Raw genomic sequence first — 13,772 nt, 5'->3', positions numbered from 1 at the left:
AATAAGTCCAATTTTGTGAACAACGATTCATTCGGTTATTTCTTAATTTATTGATCAGTAAAAAAATAAATCGAATGAAAATATATAAGTATATATTTTTAATTCGGTTGAAAATCTTTTCAGACCGGTCACAGTATGTATTCAACAAAACGACTCGTGTGAGCGCGGTTTAAGGGTTTACAGTGGAAAAATGTTAGATGTAGACTGACAAAGTCGTACCCAGTATATTTTACATAATTTTCAAATTTAAATACTCCGTGTGTTTTCCGAAGCGTAAATAAATTCTGGATAATAAACAAATAATTATGTCACCTATTTTTATTAACTACTATATATACGAATATTATTCAAATCGAGAAATGAGAAAACATATTCCGTAATGATTAATTAAATATAAATTAACATAAAAATGCAATGCAGTCCAAATTATTACGGAAGTGATTAAGATTATAATTTGTACTTCTTAAAGTGGTTCGTTGGCCGGAGTTTACGCGACAGCTGCTATACTTTTAAATGAAAAACTTACGAAGCGACAGTGCCCTCGTTAAATTGACCAAACTTTGCTGGCGATGACAATAGAATTTGAAGGTCAATTTTTGTGCAACGTTTCTGTCTGTAACGTTTAACTAATATGGTTTTACTTTGCGCACGCGTTAACGATAACGCTTTACAAATATCGAAATACCGCTGTTTTTAGTGGGTGGTATAAAACTCAGCCGGGTGTTCACATAACCCACGATTGCCCGTAAATGCATGTTCCGTCGTAAACGAAAACATAAGAAAGCATATCGGAATGCTTATTGTAACCCAAAGTCGACCATATAAATAATGGACGTGTGCTTTGTGTTGTGTTTGGTAAGTAAATAAACTTGCATGTGTCAAACGACATCACGTAAAAATAAATTACATTTTAAAATATTTAATTATGGTAATCTGCAGTGAGATAGCGTCATAAATTGGGTTCCGTATTTTTCATAGCGGAAGTGAGATTTTCTTAGCAATAAAACATACAACTAAGCTTTAAAGTTATGATAAAACTTTTCGTTGGAGCGAAGTTCTTTTACGCGTCTTACAGTAGAGTGGACCGGCAAAAGCGTCACGTAAGGAAAAGCGTTATGCCTCCTCTAGGCGACAATTTCCTCTGTTTCTCCTTCTCTCTCTCTCTCTCTTTCTTTCGTTTTAATTCACACGAGATTTTTAATAACATTTTTCATTGACATTTAATTATTCTCAAACGTTATTACCTAATTTATTTAATTGTATCTGTTATTTAATACACAATATAAAGCGACTTCGTTTGCCTGTCGTTTTTATTAAATTTATATGTTTTCTAACCTACTTCGACCAATGAGGTGTGAGGTAATAAGATTCATAGAAACCTTCTAAGCGGGTATTTATTCTCTTGTTGGGTCAGTAACTACCCACTGGCCGATTCTAGTTAGAAGCTTAATGACGACATTTTTCAGTCTAAAGACCTATATACATTATTATATAAATTCAATACAAACGGAAACTTCTAACTTATATTGCTGTTAAGTTATGTAATATTCACCGAAGAAACCTTACGAATATTTTATTATTAAATGCAAAATAATTACAAAATATTAGGTCCTTATAGTACATCTTTACCTTAAGATGATCATTAATGAACTGAACTTAGTGTTGTAATATGTAAAAAATAACACAAATTAAAATTTTTGCAAAGTGAAAAATTATGATATCAAAAAATGTCGTCGCTTAATCTTGGCGCCTTTTTACGACATATGATACTATTTATTTATTACTATATATGCTATATTCATTTTAATTATCATTGCGTTTACTCATTATTTTGATTAAATTGACTTTTTATAAAAACATGTACTATGATATATATTTTCTTACAAAGTACAAAAATTTTACAGCCAATTTAATTTAGTTTTTAATTTTTTTTTTTTAAATATGCGATCAAAGTATGCTTTACCTATTTGTAACATGGCAAAAGTTTTTTTATTAAAAAAAAACAACTATGTTTAAAATTTGAACACCTCCGCAGTTTTTAATAAACTGATGCTTAAATACAAACTCTAAAACAATTTACTACCTTTTTATTTAACAAGTTACGTTTTAAAATAATATCCTACAATTTTTTTTATCTTTTTCTGTTATCAAACAGCATAAACTTTAATTAATTCATCGTTTAGTAATCCGCGGTTGGAATTTTAATATGCAAATATAATTTGCAACTGTCATGGCGGACACACCATTTTAGGCTACTTGTCAAACTGTCAATGGAAACGCCGTCGTGAACGGAAGGGGATAAGCATATACGCATAAGTTGAAGTCAGTTTTAAATAATATATTTCACATTATACTGTGATCGCTGTATACATTTTAAATAATTTTAAAAATACTTCTTTAATATCTGTAAGCATGACGTATGAAAAAGCCGTTATGTTTTAAAGGGGGGAAGAAATACTACAAAGTTAGTTAAAATTATCTTATTTTAAATCAAATCCGATACAGATAGAGATATAAATTAAAATTAAAAGCATTTGGTATAATTTTTCTTTTTATAATTTTTTTTTTCAGCGGTTTATTTTTTTATAATTATATATTAAATGTCTGATTACGATTATAGTATTCTGACTACGACTGGGCATAGTCTCCGGAACTAAAGATCCAATTAAAAAAAAAAAACTAGAAAGCTGTAGTACGACACAACTTAGATGTAGCACAGGCATAATTCGTGAAACCGATTACATCCGAATTAAGTGTGTTCAAAATCATCAATAATTTTATTTTCTTATGCGAAAATGATCTTTAAGCAAGCGTTATAATTTGTAATATCATATAACCAAACACATTCGGAAAATTGACGATAGATTTTTTTTTTTTAATTTGCGAAGCTACATTTAAATTGTGTCGTACTATACAATATTCCTGAGTGTTACATATTCTACACATGCAAAGCCGTTGCGAGTCGCTAGTATATATTTATATGTATCCGCTCAAAGGATAATCTCCATAGTACTTCATCGTATTCAAAGACAAAGCGAGCAAATCCGCGCAAACACTCAAAGCACTCCAAATAAGTATTGCATTAGTATTAAAACAGCTTTATCTCGGAGACTCAAAGATAAAATTCCCTCTAAAGGCTAAACATTAAACCTTAAGTTTCTAAACATATCCACTATCTAGTTCAAGATAAACAAATTAGAGAAACTGGCGCCGTATCAGGGGCGATTAACCTAATGTATATGGAAGAGGCAAATTAGACGCATGTCAATTGTATCGATACGAATTGACGTCGCAGTAAAAAGCGTGATCGATTGGCTGATCGTAGCCAACTTGGATCAAATCGTTGGACGAGCTGCCCGATAACGAAGCGAGCTAGGTTATGTCTTCTATACTTATATAATTGTTTTGCTTTAATACTACAAACAGATAATACAAGTACATAAATATAAGTTAATTAATGTGATTATTATAGTTTAAGATTTATTTAATATATAAACTTCATCTTAATATATCTTTGCAAAACATAATATATAAAGGTACTGTCAACACATCCAATAAATAAACAAAATTCCTTTCGAAGAGATCCATAAACCAATATTTGCACATTCGAAGCAAACATTGGCGCAAATGTTTGCCAAGGGCTTGCATTTCTCCATTGCTAGGCGGTTCGCATCGAAACTAACTGTTAGACAGTGCATAGGCGTCTTATTGATGACCTGAATGCCGGACTCTTTGTCAGCATTTAGTTTTATTTATACACTATTGATACCTGATGTGCTGTACGTTAAAAGAATACCATTTTGTACCTACTTTAATTAATATAATTCAACTTGTTTCTCGCATTGGTCTAGAGAATATATACAACCAACTCTGAGTTGATAACATTAACAGCCTTTAAATTTCCCACTACTGGGCTAAGGCCTCTCCCTTTGAGGAGAAGGTTTGGAGCATATGCCACTAGCGTTGTGTGCCAATCTCCAATGCGTTTTGTGGATACATATGTGGCAGAATTTCCTCACGATGTTTTCCTTCATCGCCGAATACGAGTTGAATTATAAACACAAATTAAGCACATGAAAACTCAGTGGTGCTTGTCTGGGTTTGAACCCGCAATAATCGGTTAAGATGCACGCGTTCTAACCACTAAACAATTATGAAATTTCTTTGGCTTGTTATAATCACTTCGAAAGCAGGAATGTTTGAACTCTCTCCGGTCATGTCAGGCCGCCCTTTCGGAATATAAGATCGAGGGAATAGAGAGTCGGACCTGAGTTTATTCATACACTTGTTCAAGTGCAATGGTATTTTGTGCGCAGTTGGTTAGTCTGCGATTTTCAAATTAGTCAAGACTATTTCTAACTGACCATGTGTGTGGACACGTTCCAAGAGAAAACCAATATCATAAAATACAAGTCATGAAATTTCTTTAAGATGATATGTAACTGTGTCTAAAAATCACTGTCACAATTGTTTATCTTTAAAATCTTAGTAAAATTTATTTGTGTTGTCTGTGGATTGGATTATTTCCGCATAACACGGTCTGATTAATTAAATAATTCAAGTTGAACACACCAACTCAAACTAACTAAGCCAGTGGGGCAATACAAGTGTTACAGTAGTTATGCATATTCAGCAGTTTCTCTTTCAATTTCGATACAATAATGTCCGGTGGTAGAGTTGACATTCCACTTTTAAAGTTTTGTTAATTTTTTAGGGTTCCGTACCCAAAGGGTAAAACGGACTCTATTCCTAAGACTCCGCTGTCCGCCCGTCAGTCCCTCTGTCGATCTGTCACCAGGCTGTTGAAAAGGCTCTTGAAATTTTCACAAATAATGTATTTCTGGTGCCGCTATAACAAAAAATACTAAATAAATAGAATAAAAAATTTAAAGAGGTTACCATACAACAGATATGATAATATTTATGTGTTTCTTCTTGGGTTTCTTATTGTTTATTTTCATGAAAATAATGCAATTGTCAGAGGAAAAGTTTGCGGCCTTTGAAAATAAGTCTACGTCTCAATAGCTCAAATACAGTGCAAAGCGCTTTGTAAATCGCGATTTCGACTCATTGAATTTTTTTCTTACTATCATCAGAAGTTCAATTAGAAAGTTAAACCGGGATTAACATAATTATTGCTTGATATGATACTCTAATTAAAAAAATATAATATATGATATATTGGAATTTTCAGAAGCATATTTTGTCTCGTTTGAAGTAAGTAAAGTCACTGTATTATACAAGTTGTACCACCGATGGTATTAATATTCTTAACCGAGAATTAATCTACGGACTTAAGTCGCCAGCCTGCCACTACATCCATCCAAGTTGATTTATTTTAAATGCATTTAAATTTATTTTATATGACAACATTTGTAAGCTTTTAAGTCTTTTTCAATGGCATGGTGCCATTACGAATATGCGACTGACATTTATACAGCCTTAATAATTTGCCAACCGGTACTGCCAAGTACTCGATTTATCACGTGTAAATTTTGAAGGTTTAGGAATTTAGGTGTAAATTATAATATAGATGATAAAATACTGAGTATTGAATGAATTAATTATATTGAACAACATATATATTAGCAAGATTTGACTGTAGTAATCCACTAGCATTCCCCTGGAAGGATGTCATGACATTGATAAATAGTCGGAAACGAAATGACATGTCTTTGTGATAGTGGCAAAAAAATTAAATTAGCATTATCTGTGATGTACATACAAATTCATTCATTCGTTCATTTCATGCAGACACACTTTGTGATCGTATCTTATATTATATTTTATTATAGTTACGGAGATAGAGCTACTTTGGTTTGAATATATAAATCCCATTTATTCCCTAACCCGTGGGAATTTTGAAAAATTCTTAGTGCACCTCTAGGATACTCAAGGTATACGTGTGCCAAATTTCAAGTCTCTAGGTCCAGTGGTTTAGGCTGTACGTTGTCTGTCAGTCACTCAGTCACTCAGTAACGGAAGAGTTTTATATATATTGATTATAAAACTATACAATAAATAGTAAATATCTTAAAATTTAAGAAAGCTTTGGGACTATTTATTTTTTGTAATTTTGGGCATATACATATGTATCCCTGGTTTGCCATAAATAAATTAAAAAAAAAAAACTTTCTATCGCTTGTACACTTTTAATTACTATCCACGAAACGTACATACGGATATTTAACAACAAAATACGTCTTTATGTTCTGTATTTTCAAAATAATATTCGTAAACCGTGGTAATTTATTAAAATATAAAAAAAAATACAAATTAATTTTTAAGTCAATAAAAAATATATATCCTAACTATCTCAATTAAAAATCCACACAGTCTTCTAGTACACTGATACAGCGTGTTCATATTTTAAACGTTCTTCTTGATAGAATAATACGCCTTCGCAATGTTACGGGACATTCTGGGATGTTACTGTAATGATATTTACTAGTCATCAAACCATAAACATTTGTTTACATGACGCAACAAACCATGCCGTTACATAAATTATTTATTGGCGATGGTTAAATTACAATGCCGTCAGATGTTAGTCTTGATTCGGTTCAAATGTAACTCGGTTAAAATTTATAGTTACACGTTAATAACGTTTGTTGTTACTGCGTTATAACTATTTAACGACTGCGCGCGTCCGAAATATCTGTATGACTACGGAAATGCAATTGAGCAACGCGTTTGAAATGGTTTTTGTAATTGGAATACGTTCTATTCTTATTTTAAAACATATGCAGTGTACAGAATACACTGTGGTTAATATAAATAGGTTTTTCAATGAAGGTTGCGGGTTCAAACCCGAGCAAGTTTCACTGAATTTTCAAGTACTTAGTTTTACAATTCATCTCTTGCTCGGCGGTACAAGAAGAACATCGTGTGGAAACATTTATGTATCGGATGAAAATCTACCACTAGCCGACTAGCGTTAGCGTGTGTGAATGGTGGATCAAGTTTATTACCAAAATGTATGATGAAACCTTCGTACTTTATAGTGTATTAAAAAAGTGTTTTTTTTTTAAATTCTATGTTATTTATTTTCAGGCAGTATCAGAGCAACGTGCGCCCGAGCCAGCTGAGATGCAGGCCCGCCAAAGCCTCTTATGGCATTTACTTATCGACCTACCCATATTATTGCTCGGTGAGTCATTATATACGTCTATCCTTACTACTACAGCTTTCAATTTAATTATGCAAAAACCTCAACTCAGTCTTGTCTTAAATCCGGAAATTTACCATTAAGTCTGCAGGTGTATAACTTTTACGAATTCACTAAAATAGGAGCGACGTACCGGATGGTACTATTTGTAATAAAATAGTTGGACGACGGGTAAATGGGTGACCTGAAGGTGCATCGTACATACATAGTCGCGCTGTAAGATAGATATAGAGTAAGATAGATATAGATAGAAAATATTAACAATTCCTTGCACCCGCGTCACCAACCTAACCGAACTAAGATGTTATGTCGTTTGTGCCAGCTTACTCACCCTTCAAGCCGGCACACAGTAATACTGAGTATCCTAACTAGAGAGTATGGAAAAGGACTTTAAAACAAAAAGTTCAGCCTATCGATTTAACGTGATTAGTCTAATATTATAGTGGTTAAAACTACAAAGCCCAGTTACTTATAATACTGAAATCTTTTGCTAAACGCACTGCATTTTTGGGTATTACATTTATGAATATTTCACTAAAACATTAACAAGGTAGTTGAAAGTTATACTTTGAATATTTAAAACACTTGAGCGAAAACACTAAAAGTTAAAGGGAGTTCTACATGAAAGAAAACAAAGTGTGAACGTTCTTGAAAGCACCATTCAGTATTGCACAATTTCCCATAAGACATAAATATTGTACGTATTGCACCATGAAATAGCAATCATAACAATAAATAACGGATATCAGGCGAGCTGGGTTAAAATTGATGAGGCACTCGAGCGATAGATCACGTCACATCACGAGAAGCGGTCTGTGGGTGAACGTTTATAGCTTTAGGAGAAAATCTACGGAGATCCTATGAATTGAAGGTTTATTTCCCAAGTTTCATAGCGAAATTCGTTGGTTGAATTCTAAGTAAAATTGCATGGTCGAATTTGAGTGCAGTTTCATTGCTGGGCTTTTACATAAGTCTTGGAAACAATGTTAATCAGGAAGACATAGGACGAGTTGGTCATACCAACTCAGATGGGTTTGCACTATTCCCTACTACAAAGTATGACAATGGTCATAGAGAAAACAGCTGAGATTTTGGGCTAGTAAGTTGCCAAGGTTGGCAGCTATGAGCACAATTCGATCAGGAAAACGTAATTTTGATTTCGCCATATAATCGAAGTCGATTCGTTTTACTATCAACGATTACTATCCGCTCGATGACTTGATTACTGCTTAGAAGTAAAACGACACGCGCTTATCCGAGATCTGAGGCAGCACAAATGTAAGATTGAATTATTGAGACAACGACTTAACATATCTTAATATAGCCGTTCTGATTTACGAAATTAAATCGATTCTCTATCGTAATTATTTCGCTATCGTCGTTTATGGCGTTATTTAAATTCTATCAGTGTAAATATAAAAATAGAATGATTCTTTATATATTTTAGAATTATTAAATATTTAATATGATCTAAAATTACCTTATGTATTGCTTTATAGTTTAACTGACAAAAAAACCATCGTAGAACTGAAACGCGCTATATCTTCTGATTCTGTATCTATAAGTTTTATGTATATTATTTTAGTAGTTTTTTTCTATTAGGGAGAAAATTGATTCCTCGTTTATTTATATAGATTTAAGTAAAATATTCATATTGAAATACTATCAAACAATATTAATACATAGTATGGATATCCGAGTGTAGGGTCAAATTCGGCGTATATTGCAATTTTTATATTGTTTTCAAATTTAAATATTTTTAAATCTGTTAAAGCGTTTTTTTAACAAAGAAAGGTTTCAATTACGTAGGCAGTTGTTTTGTTATTCTAGTCGTATTTCAACTAGTTGTTACTTGCGACTTTCGCGTTGAAATATCTTTCTTGCTAAAGGTGGTGTGTTTATGTTAAGAAACAATTGCCATAGTTTGTAATCCCTTATTGCACATCTCAAAGCGAAGCGGCGTATTAGTGGTCTATTGCAGTCTCATTTAAAAAAAAAAGTAAAGTTATGTTATAAATATTAAGCTGGATGCTAACTGCAATTTAAAAACTAATTTTGAAGCTTATCCCATCAAGGTTGATAACAGATGTAGAAAACTTTCGATCCGACAGCCGTCACGTGCAGTTTTCCTCCCGACGTTTTCCTTCAAAGACGAGGATGAGATGAATATTCAACACGAACCAAGTACATAAAAATCACTGCCAAGCAGCCAGTGAAAATATTGGAAAGGTACATGTACCCCGGGGAAGCTTAAAACCACTGCGATCGTCGTCGTCGGCTCGGCTCGGAGAAGCTGCGCGATCGTGTCGATTTAACGGATCCACAGTCTCTCCCATGCTGTGCTCCGCTCAGCTCAGTCGGAACTCTCTACAGTGCTACTGGTGCTTGCCTAGGCTTTTTACATGGTTCATAATCCCACAGTGCTATTCTTCATACCAAATTACAGCAAACGTGACAAACTGACATACGTTCCCATTTATAAATTAGTATGGATTTGGAAACATGCGTGCAGTAAAGCCTTTCAACAATGGTGGAATGTATCAATTTCAATTTGTAATATGAATGCTTTGTTTTTTTAGTATCAGTTTGTGTCGGGCTCGCGGTAACCCGAACTGCTCACTGTTGACATTAAGTTAACACGAGGCTCGTTTAGATGATGTTTAAACCTTTTAAAGGCACTTTGTTTGGATTTCAACTGGTTTACTGCTTAGACCATAGAGCTAGGAATAATAGAAATTTCACGTATATTTTACTTAGGTACATCGAAACATATTAATGCGGTGGTTTCAGAATGGGACACCACTCAGTCATTTTTACAAAAGGCATTAATAAGCGTAATTAAAAAAAAAAAAAAAGTTTAAAATTTAAAAATTAAAAATTTTAAAATTCATAAAATTTAGTAGAAATCCAATCATATGCTTCTTCGACGGATTAAATAGATTTGGGAAATATCATAATTTGTCTCATCAAAGAATGTACACAGATATACTTAGACACTCACCCACACAGACACAAACTTCTAAATCGAACAAAATTGAATTCAGTATTTTGTATTAATGATTTTCAAAAATCGAACACGTTAAAAATTACAATTAAAAGAACAAATGAATAATAAAAATATGCATACGCTATAATATAGTTTATTGCAAGTATGTAAGGGCTATTTTTAATTGCGTTAAATTTAATTTAATTTTTCACTGTTTGTTTTCGGCTTTTATGTGTTGATATAATCTATCCTATTTTAAATACGAAAGTAACTACGTCTGTCTGTTTGTCTGTCAATCTTTCACCGCCATACCATTAAACCGAATTTGATAACATTTGATATGAAGCAAGTTTGAACCTCAAGAAAGGACTACTTTTTTTAATTCGCCCCCCGAGGGGGTCAAATGGGAGGTGACGGTTTGTACGCTATAGGTAAAGTTTTATAAATTTCGCGCATGTTCAAGTCGTGTGCAAGTCGGTTTAAATATATCAACTTCATTCATAAAATATTCTGCACTTATTCGTCATCTAGTTTCCGCCCACGACTTTGCCTGCATTTTTTTATTAGTATTTGATACCCTATGTCGGTTTTCTGTATCATAGACAGCGTATTTTCAAATGATCGGTTGAATAGTTAAGACGCAAAAGTATAATAAACATATTATATATTTATTTAATAAAAAAATATTATAATGTTTCTAATTCGAAAGACGAGTTACGACTACCTCGCGTTCTATTTTTAAACCTATTTAGGTATTGTTATAAAGTAAATGCAATTTAAGTTTGCTAGCAAAAGGCAATGTTGTAAGGAGTTTGATTATGAGTCAACCTCCTTTAATACAATATCAACATTTATCTAAATAATACCTATAGGTATACTGATGGCATATTCTAGTTTAATTTACTTTATTTATTGTGTTGTGTATTGTGTAGAAATTCAAGAAACGATTACAGCTTCCATTTTTAAAAAATCTCTAAAATTTAGTCCGTTATGTTTCTCCACATAGGAATGGACTATCATGTACTAGTCCACGACAAAATGTATCGCAATTCTTACATAATATATGGTTCAGTAGGTTGATATTTCAAGTCAAACAAAACCGCAAGCATCCACTAGTAGATAATAAAATTCGACACCTCAATAGCTATAAGACTCAATAGGCTGTCATCTCGTTTTTCATCTCGGGTGGTCTCGTGACACCTGAATTGTTAATGACAAGAGAATGTCACAACGGGATCGCGGTATTGACGCATTGACAAATAATGCACTGAGTGCGTGTCCATAAATATATATTTCTTTTTAATTTTGAAAGGCAAACGTAGTAACAGGAAATCTGGTAAGCGTTCCCGCACACTCGTATGCACTGTAAAATATAAACCATTTAACTTAGACCGTATCAACCGAACTAAAATTATGAGTCTTGTGTCGGTAATTGCACTGGCTCACTCATCCTTAAAACCGGAACACGCCAATACATATTATTGATGTTTGGTGGTACAATAATTTGTGTACTGATTCTATGCGGAGGTCTGCAAAAATCACGGAAAATTAAAATTGGTATGATGCTGTCTAGAAATAAAAACTTAGACGCATAAAATTGCGAAGGGCCAAAGCCATAGACAGGAGGTCTATAGATACTTGTTTATTTAAATAAAAAAAGTAGGTAAAAAAGTGTCACTTTGACAAAGTACACATACCCTCGATCGGCTAGTAGATAACCTTTACCTAGAAAGAAGACAAGCATCGACGCAGTCAGTTTGTCTCTTTCTAGATTGTCATACTGCACAGATAATCTAGCCGTCATGGTATTTAATAGTAATCAATATTGAGGATCCACGGCTTAATTATTCATTGTCATAGTATTAGGAATTTCTTCCAGTAAATAAAATAAATAAAACAATCTAATCAAATTCTTAACTTAATGGGTTTCAGTCGTGCCAAGCGGACACTAAAGCAATCTCTAAACGATGCTATTTTGACAGGACTCACAATATAACTGTCTCTTTCCCTTGAATTGGATTAATGAGGATAGAGAGTCGTTTTAACTAAAGTAACACTTACAGTTAAAGATTTTTCACAACCGAATTATGGTTGGTTAAAACCAGCAATTATTATTATTCTGCTCATTAACAAATGCGTGAGTTCCTCGTGTCAATTTATAATAATAGTTTTAATTGCCACGTGACTTATAACTGTTAATAGAGTCTCACTATGATTATAACATGTTAAGGCTAAAACTGTGGTTTAATTAATAACCGAAAAAATTAAATTAAATTTCCAAAAATCTTAACTGAAAACAACTGGGTACTAGTTTCGATTTGATGAAAAAAAAACATTCTTTAATACCCCTGACTATGTGTATATAATCTGTCTGTCTGTTGTATCTTCTACCGTACTGATCAGTTCCAAATTTAAACCGTTTAAAAAATATATCGACATTAAAAAACAACACTTTGTTATTAAGAAAAAATGTTACTAGTATTGCTCCAGTTCTGGTGTCTATCGATATTATATTTTTCGATGTCACTATTAGTAACAAAATTATCGATAGTTTGAATGTGTCGTGTATAGTTGATCCGTTCAATATTCCCTTCGTGGGTGGTCGTCGCGACACCTGACACTGTTGACATAACACAATGTCACGACATGTCCCGTTTTCGTGCACGTTTTGTTCATTTGTAAGTTATACCACATAGCACGATTAATAAAACCTAGTGATCAAACGTTGGTCGAAAATTGAACATATTCATTATTTAAAATAAAAAAATAAAAACATAAATAGATGTTTCGAACGTATTTCTTCCTATATTAATTTTCAATTTTTTTTTTAAATTGATAATATTTATTTAGAGCTACCAAAAAGTACATGAGAACATCGATCGACAAATCAAGAAGATAAAGGTACTGAACTGTTTACTCTTTTTTGCATTTATAATTAAAATGTATACTTTTTCTGTAAGTTTTAGCGTAAGTACTAAATGTAGAGCCTTATCATATTCAGTTCGGTAATAAGATTAGCATTGTCCATTATTCATAAAACGATAAACATTTATTGGTATGTAATGATAATTTGCTTTCTAATGCAGTAAAGACATGAATACTTAAATACTTTTCGCTATAGTTATTAATGCATTGAGGAATACACACACACACACACACAGCAATAGACATATTCTTTAATAACTTTCCTTTAACAATTATTTATAATATTGTTTTAAAATGAAATTAAAAAAGATAAGGTTAGGTTAGGACGGGATAAGTTGTCTAATTCGACTTGAGACTTAATTGACGGTTTAGCGAGCAACTCCATCATGTAGTTTCCATGTCACCCTGCGCACATCGTAAAAAATACTGTCATTATTTTTTCATAACGCGTCAAAAGAGGGTCTACCTTGTAAAATGTTTCCTTATATCATTTTATATTATATTTTTATACTATTGATTCACCGCTAGGTAACCTAATATTTACCAATAGTGTAAAACTAACCTTATATTAAAATAAATTCAAATAGATTACATAAAGAAATGTACTGGTACGTCAACGAAGTTAAAGTTGAGTTTAATTTTGACATGTCCTTGACTCGCGCTATCGCTTTACATCTGACAGGCGACGCTGCG

At 32.7% G+C, this 13,772-nt stretch overlaps 1 protein-coding gene across 2 annotated transcripts in view; it reads left to right on the top strand.

Moving 5' to 3' along the window:
- Positions 1 to 13,772, top strand: part of LOC113398515 (phospholipid phosphatase 2-like) — a 91,015-nt gene that overhangs the window by 58,208 nt on the left and 19,035 nt on the right. For both annotated transcript variants that reach the window (XM_026637283.2, XM_064217755.1), the window contains exon 2: positions 7,054 to 7,150. In XM_026637283.2, the coding sequence (XP_026493068.1) occupies positions 7,054 to 7,150 (97 nt within the window). The remainder of the gene's footprint in view (positions 1 to 7,053; positions 7,151 to 13,772) is intronic.

This window comes from Vanessa tameamea, chromosome 18 (assembly GCF_037043105.1).
Source record: "Vanessa tameamea isolate UH-Manoa-2023 chromosome 18, ilVanTame1 primary haplotype, whole genome shotgun sequence".
NCBI classification, from domain to species: Eukaryota; Metazoa; Arthropoda; class Insecta; order Lepidoptera; family Nymphalidae; genus Vanessa; species Vanessa tameamea.
Note: the sequence above shows the minus strand (reverse complement) of the source record. Positions and strands in the feature narration are given on the sequence as shown.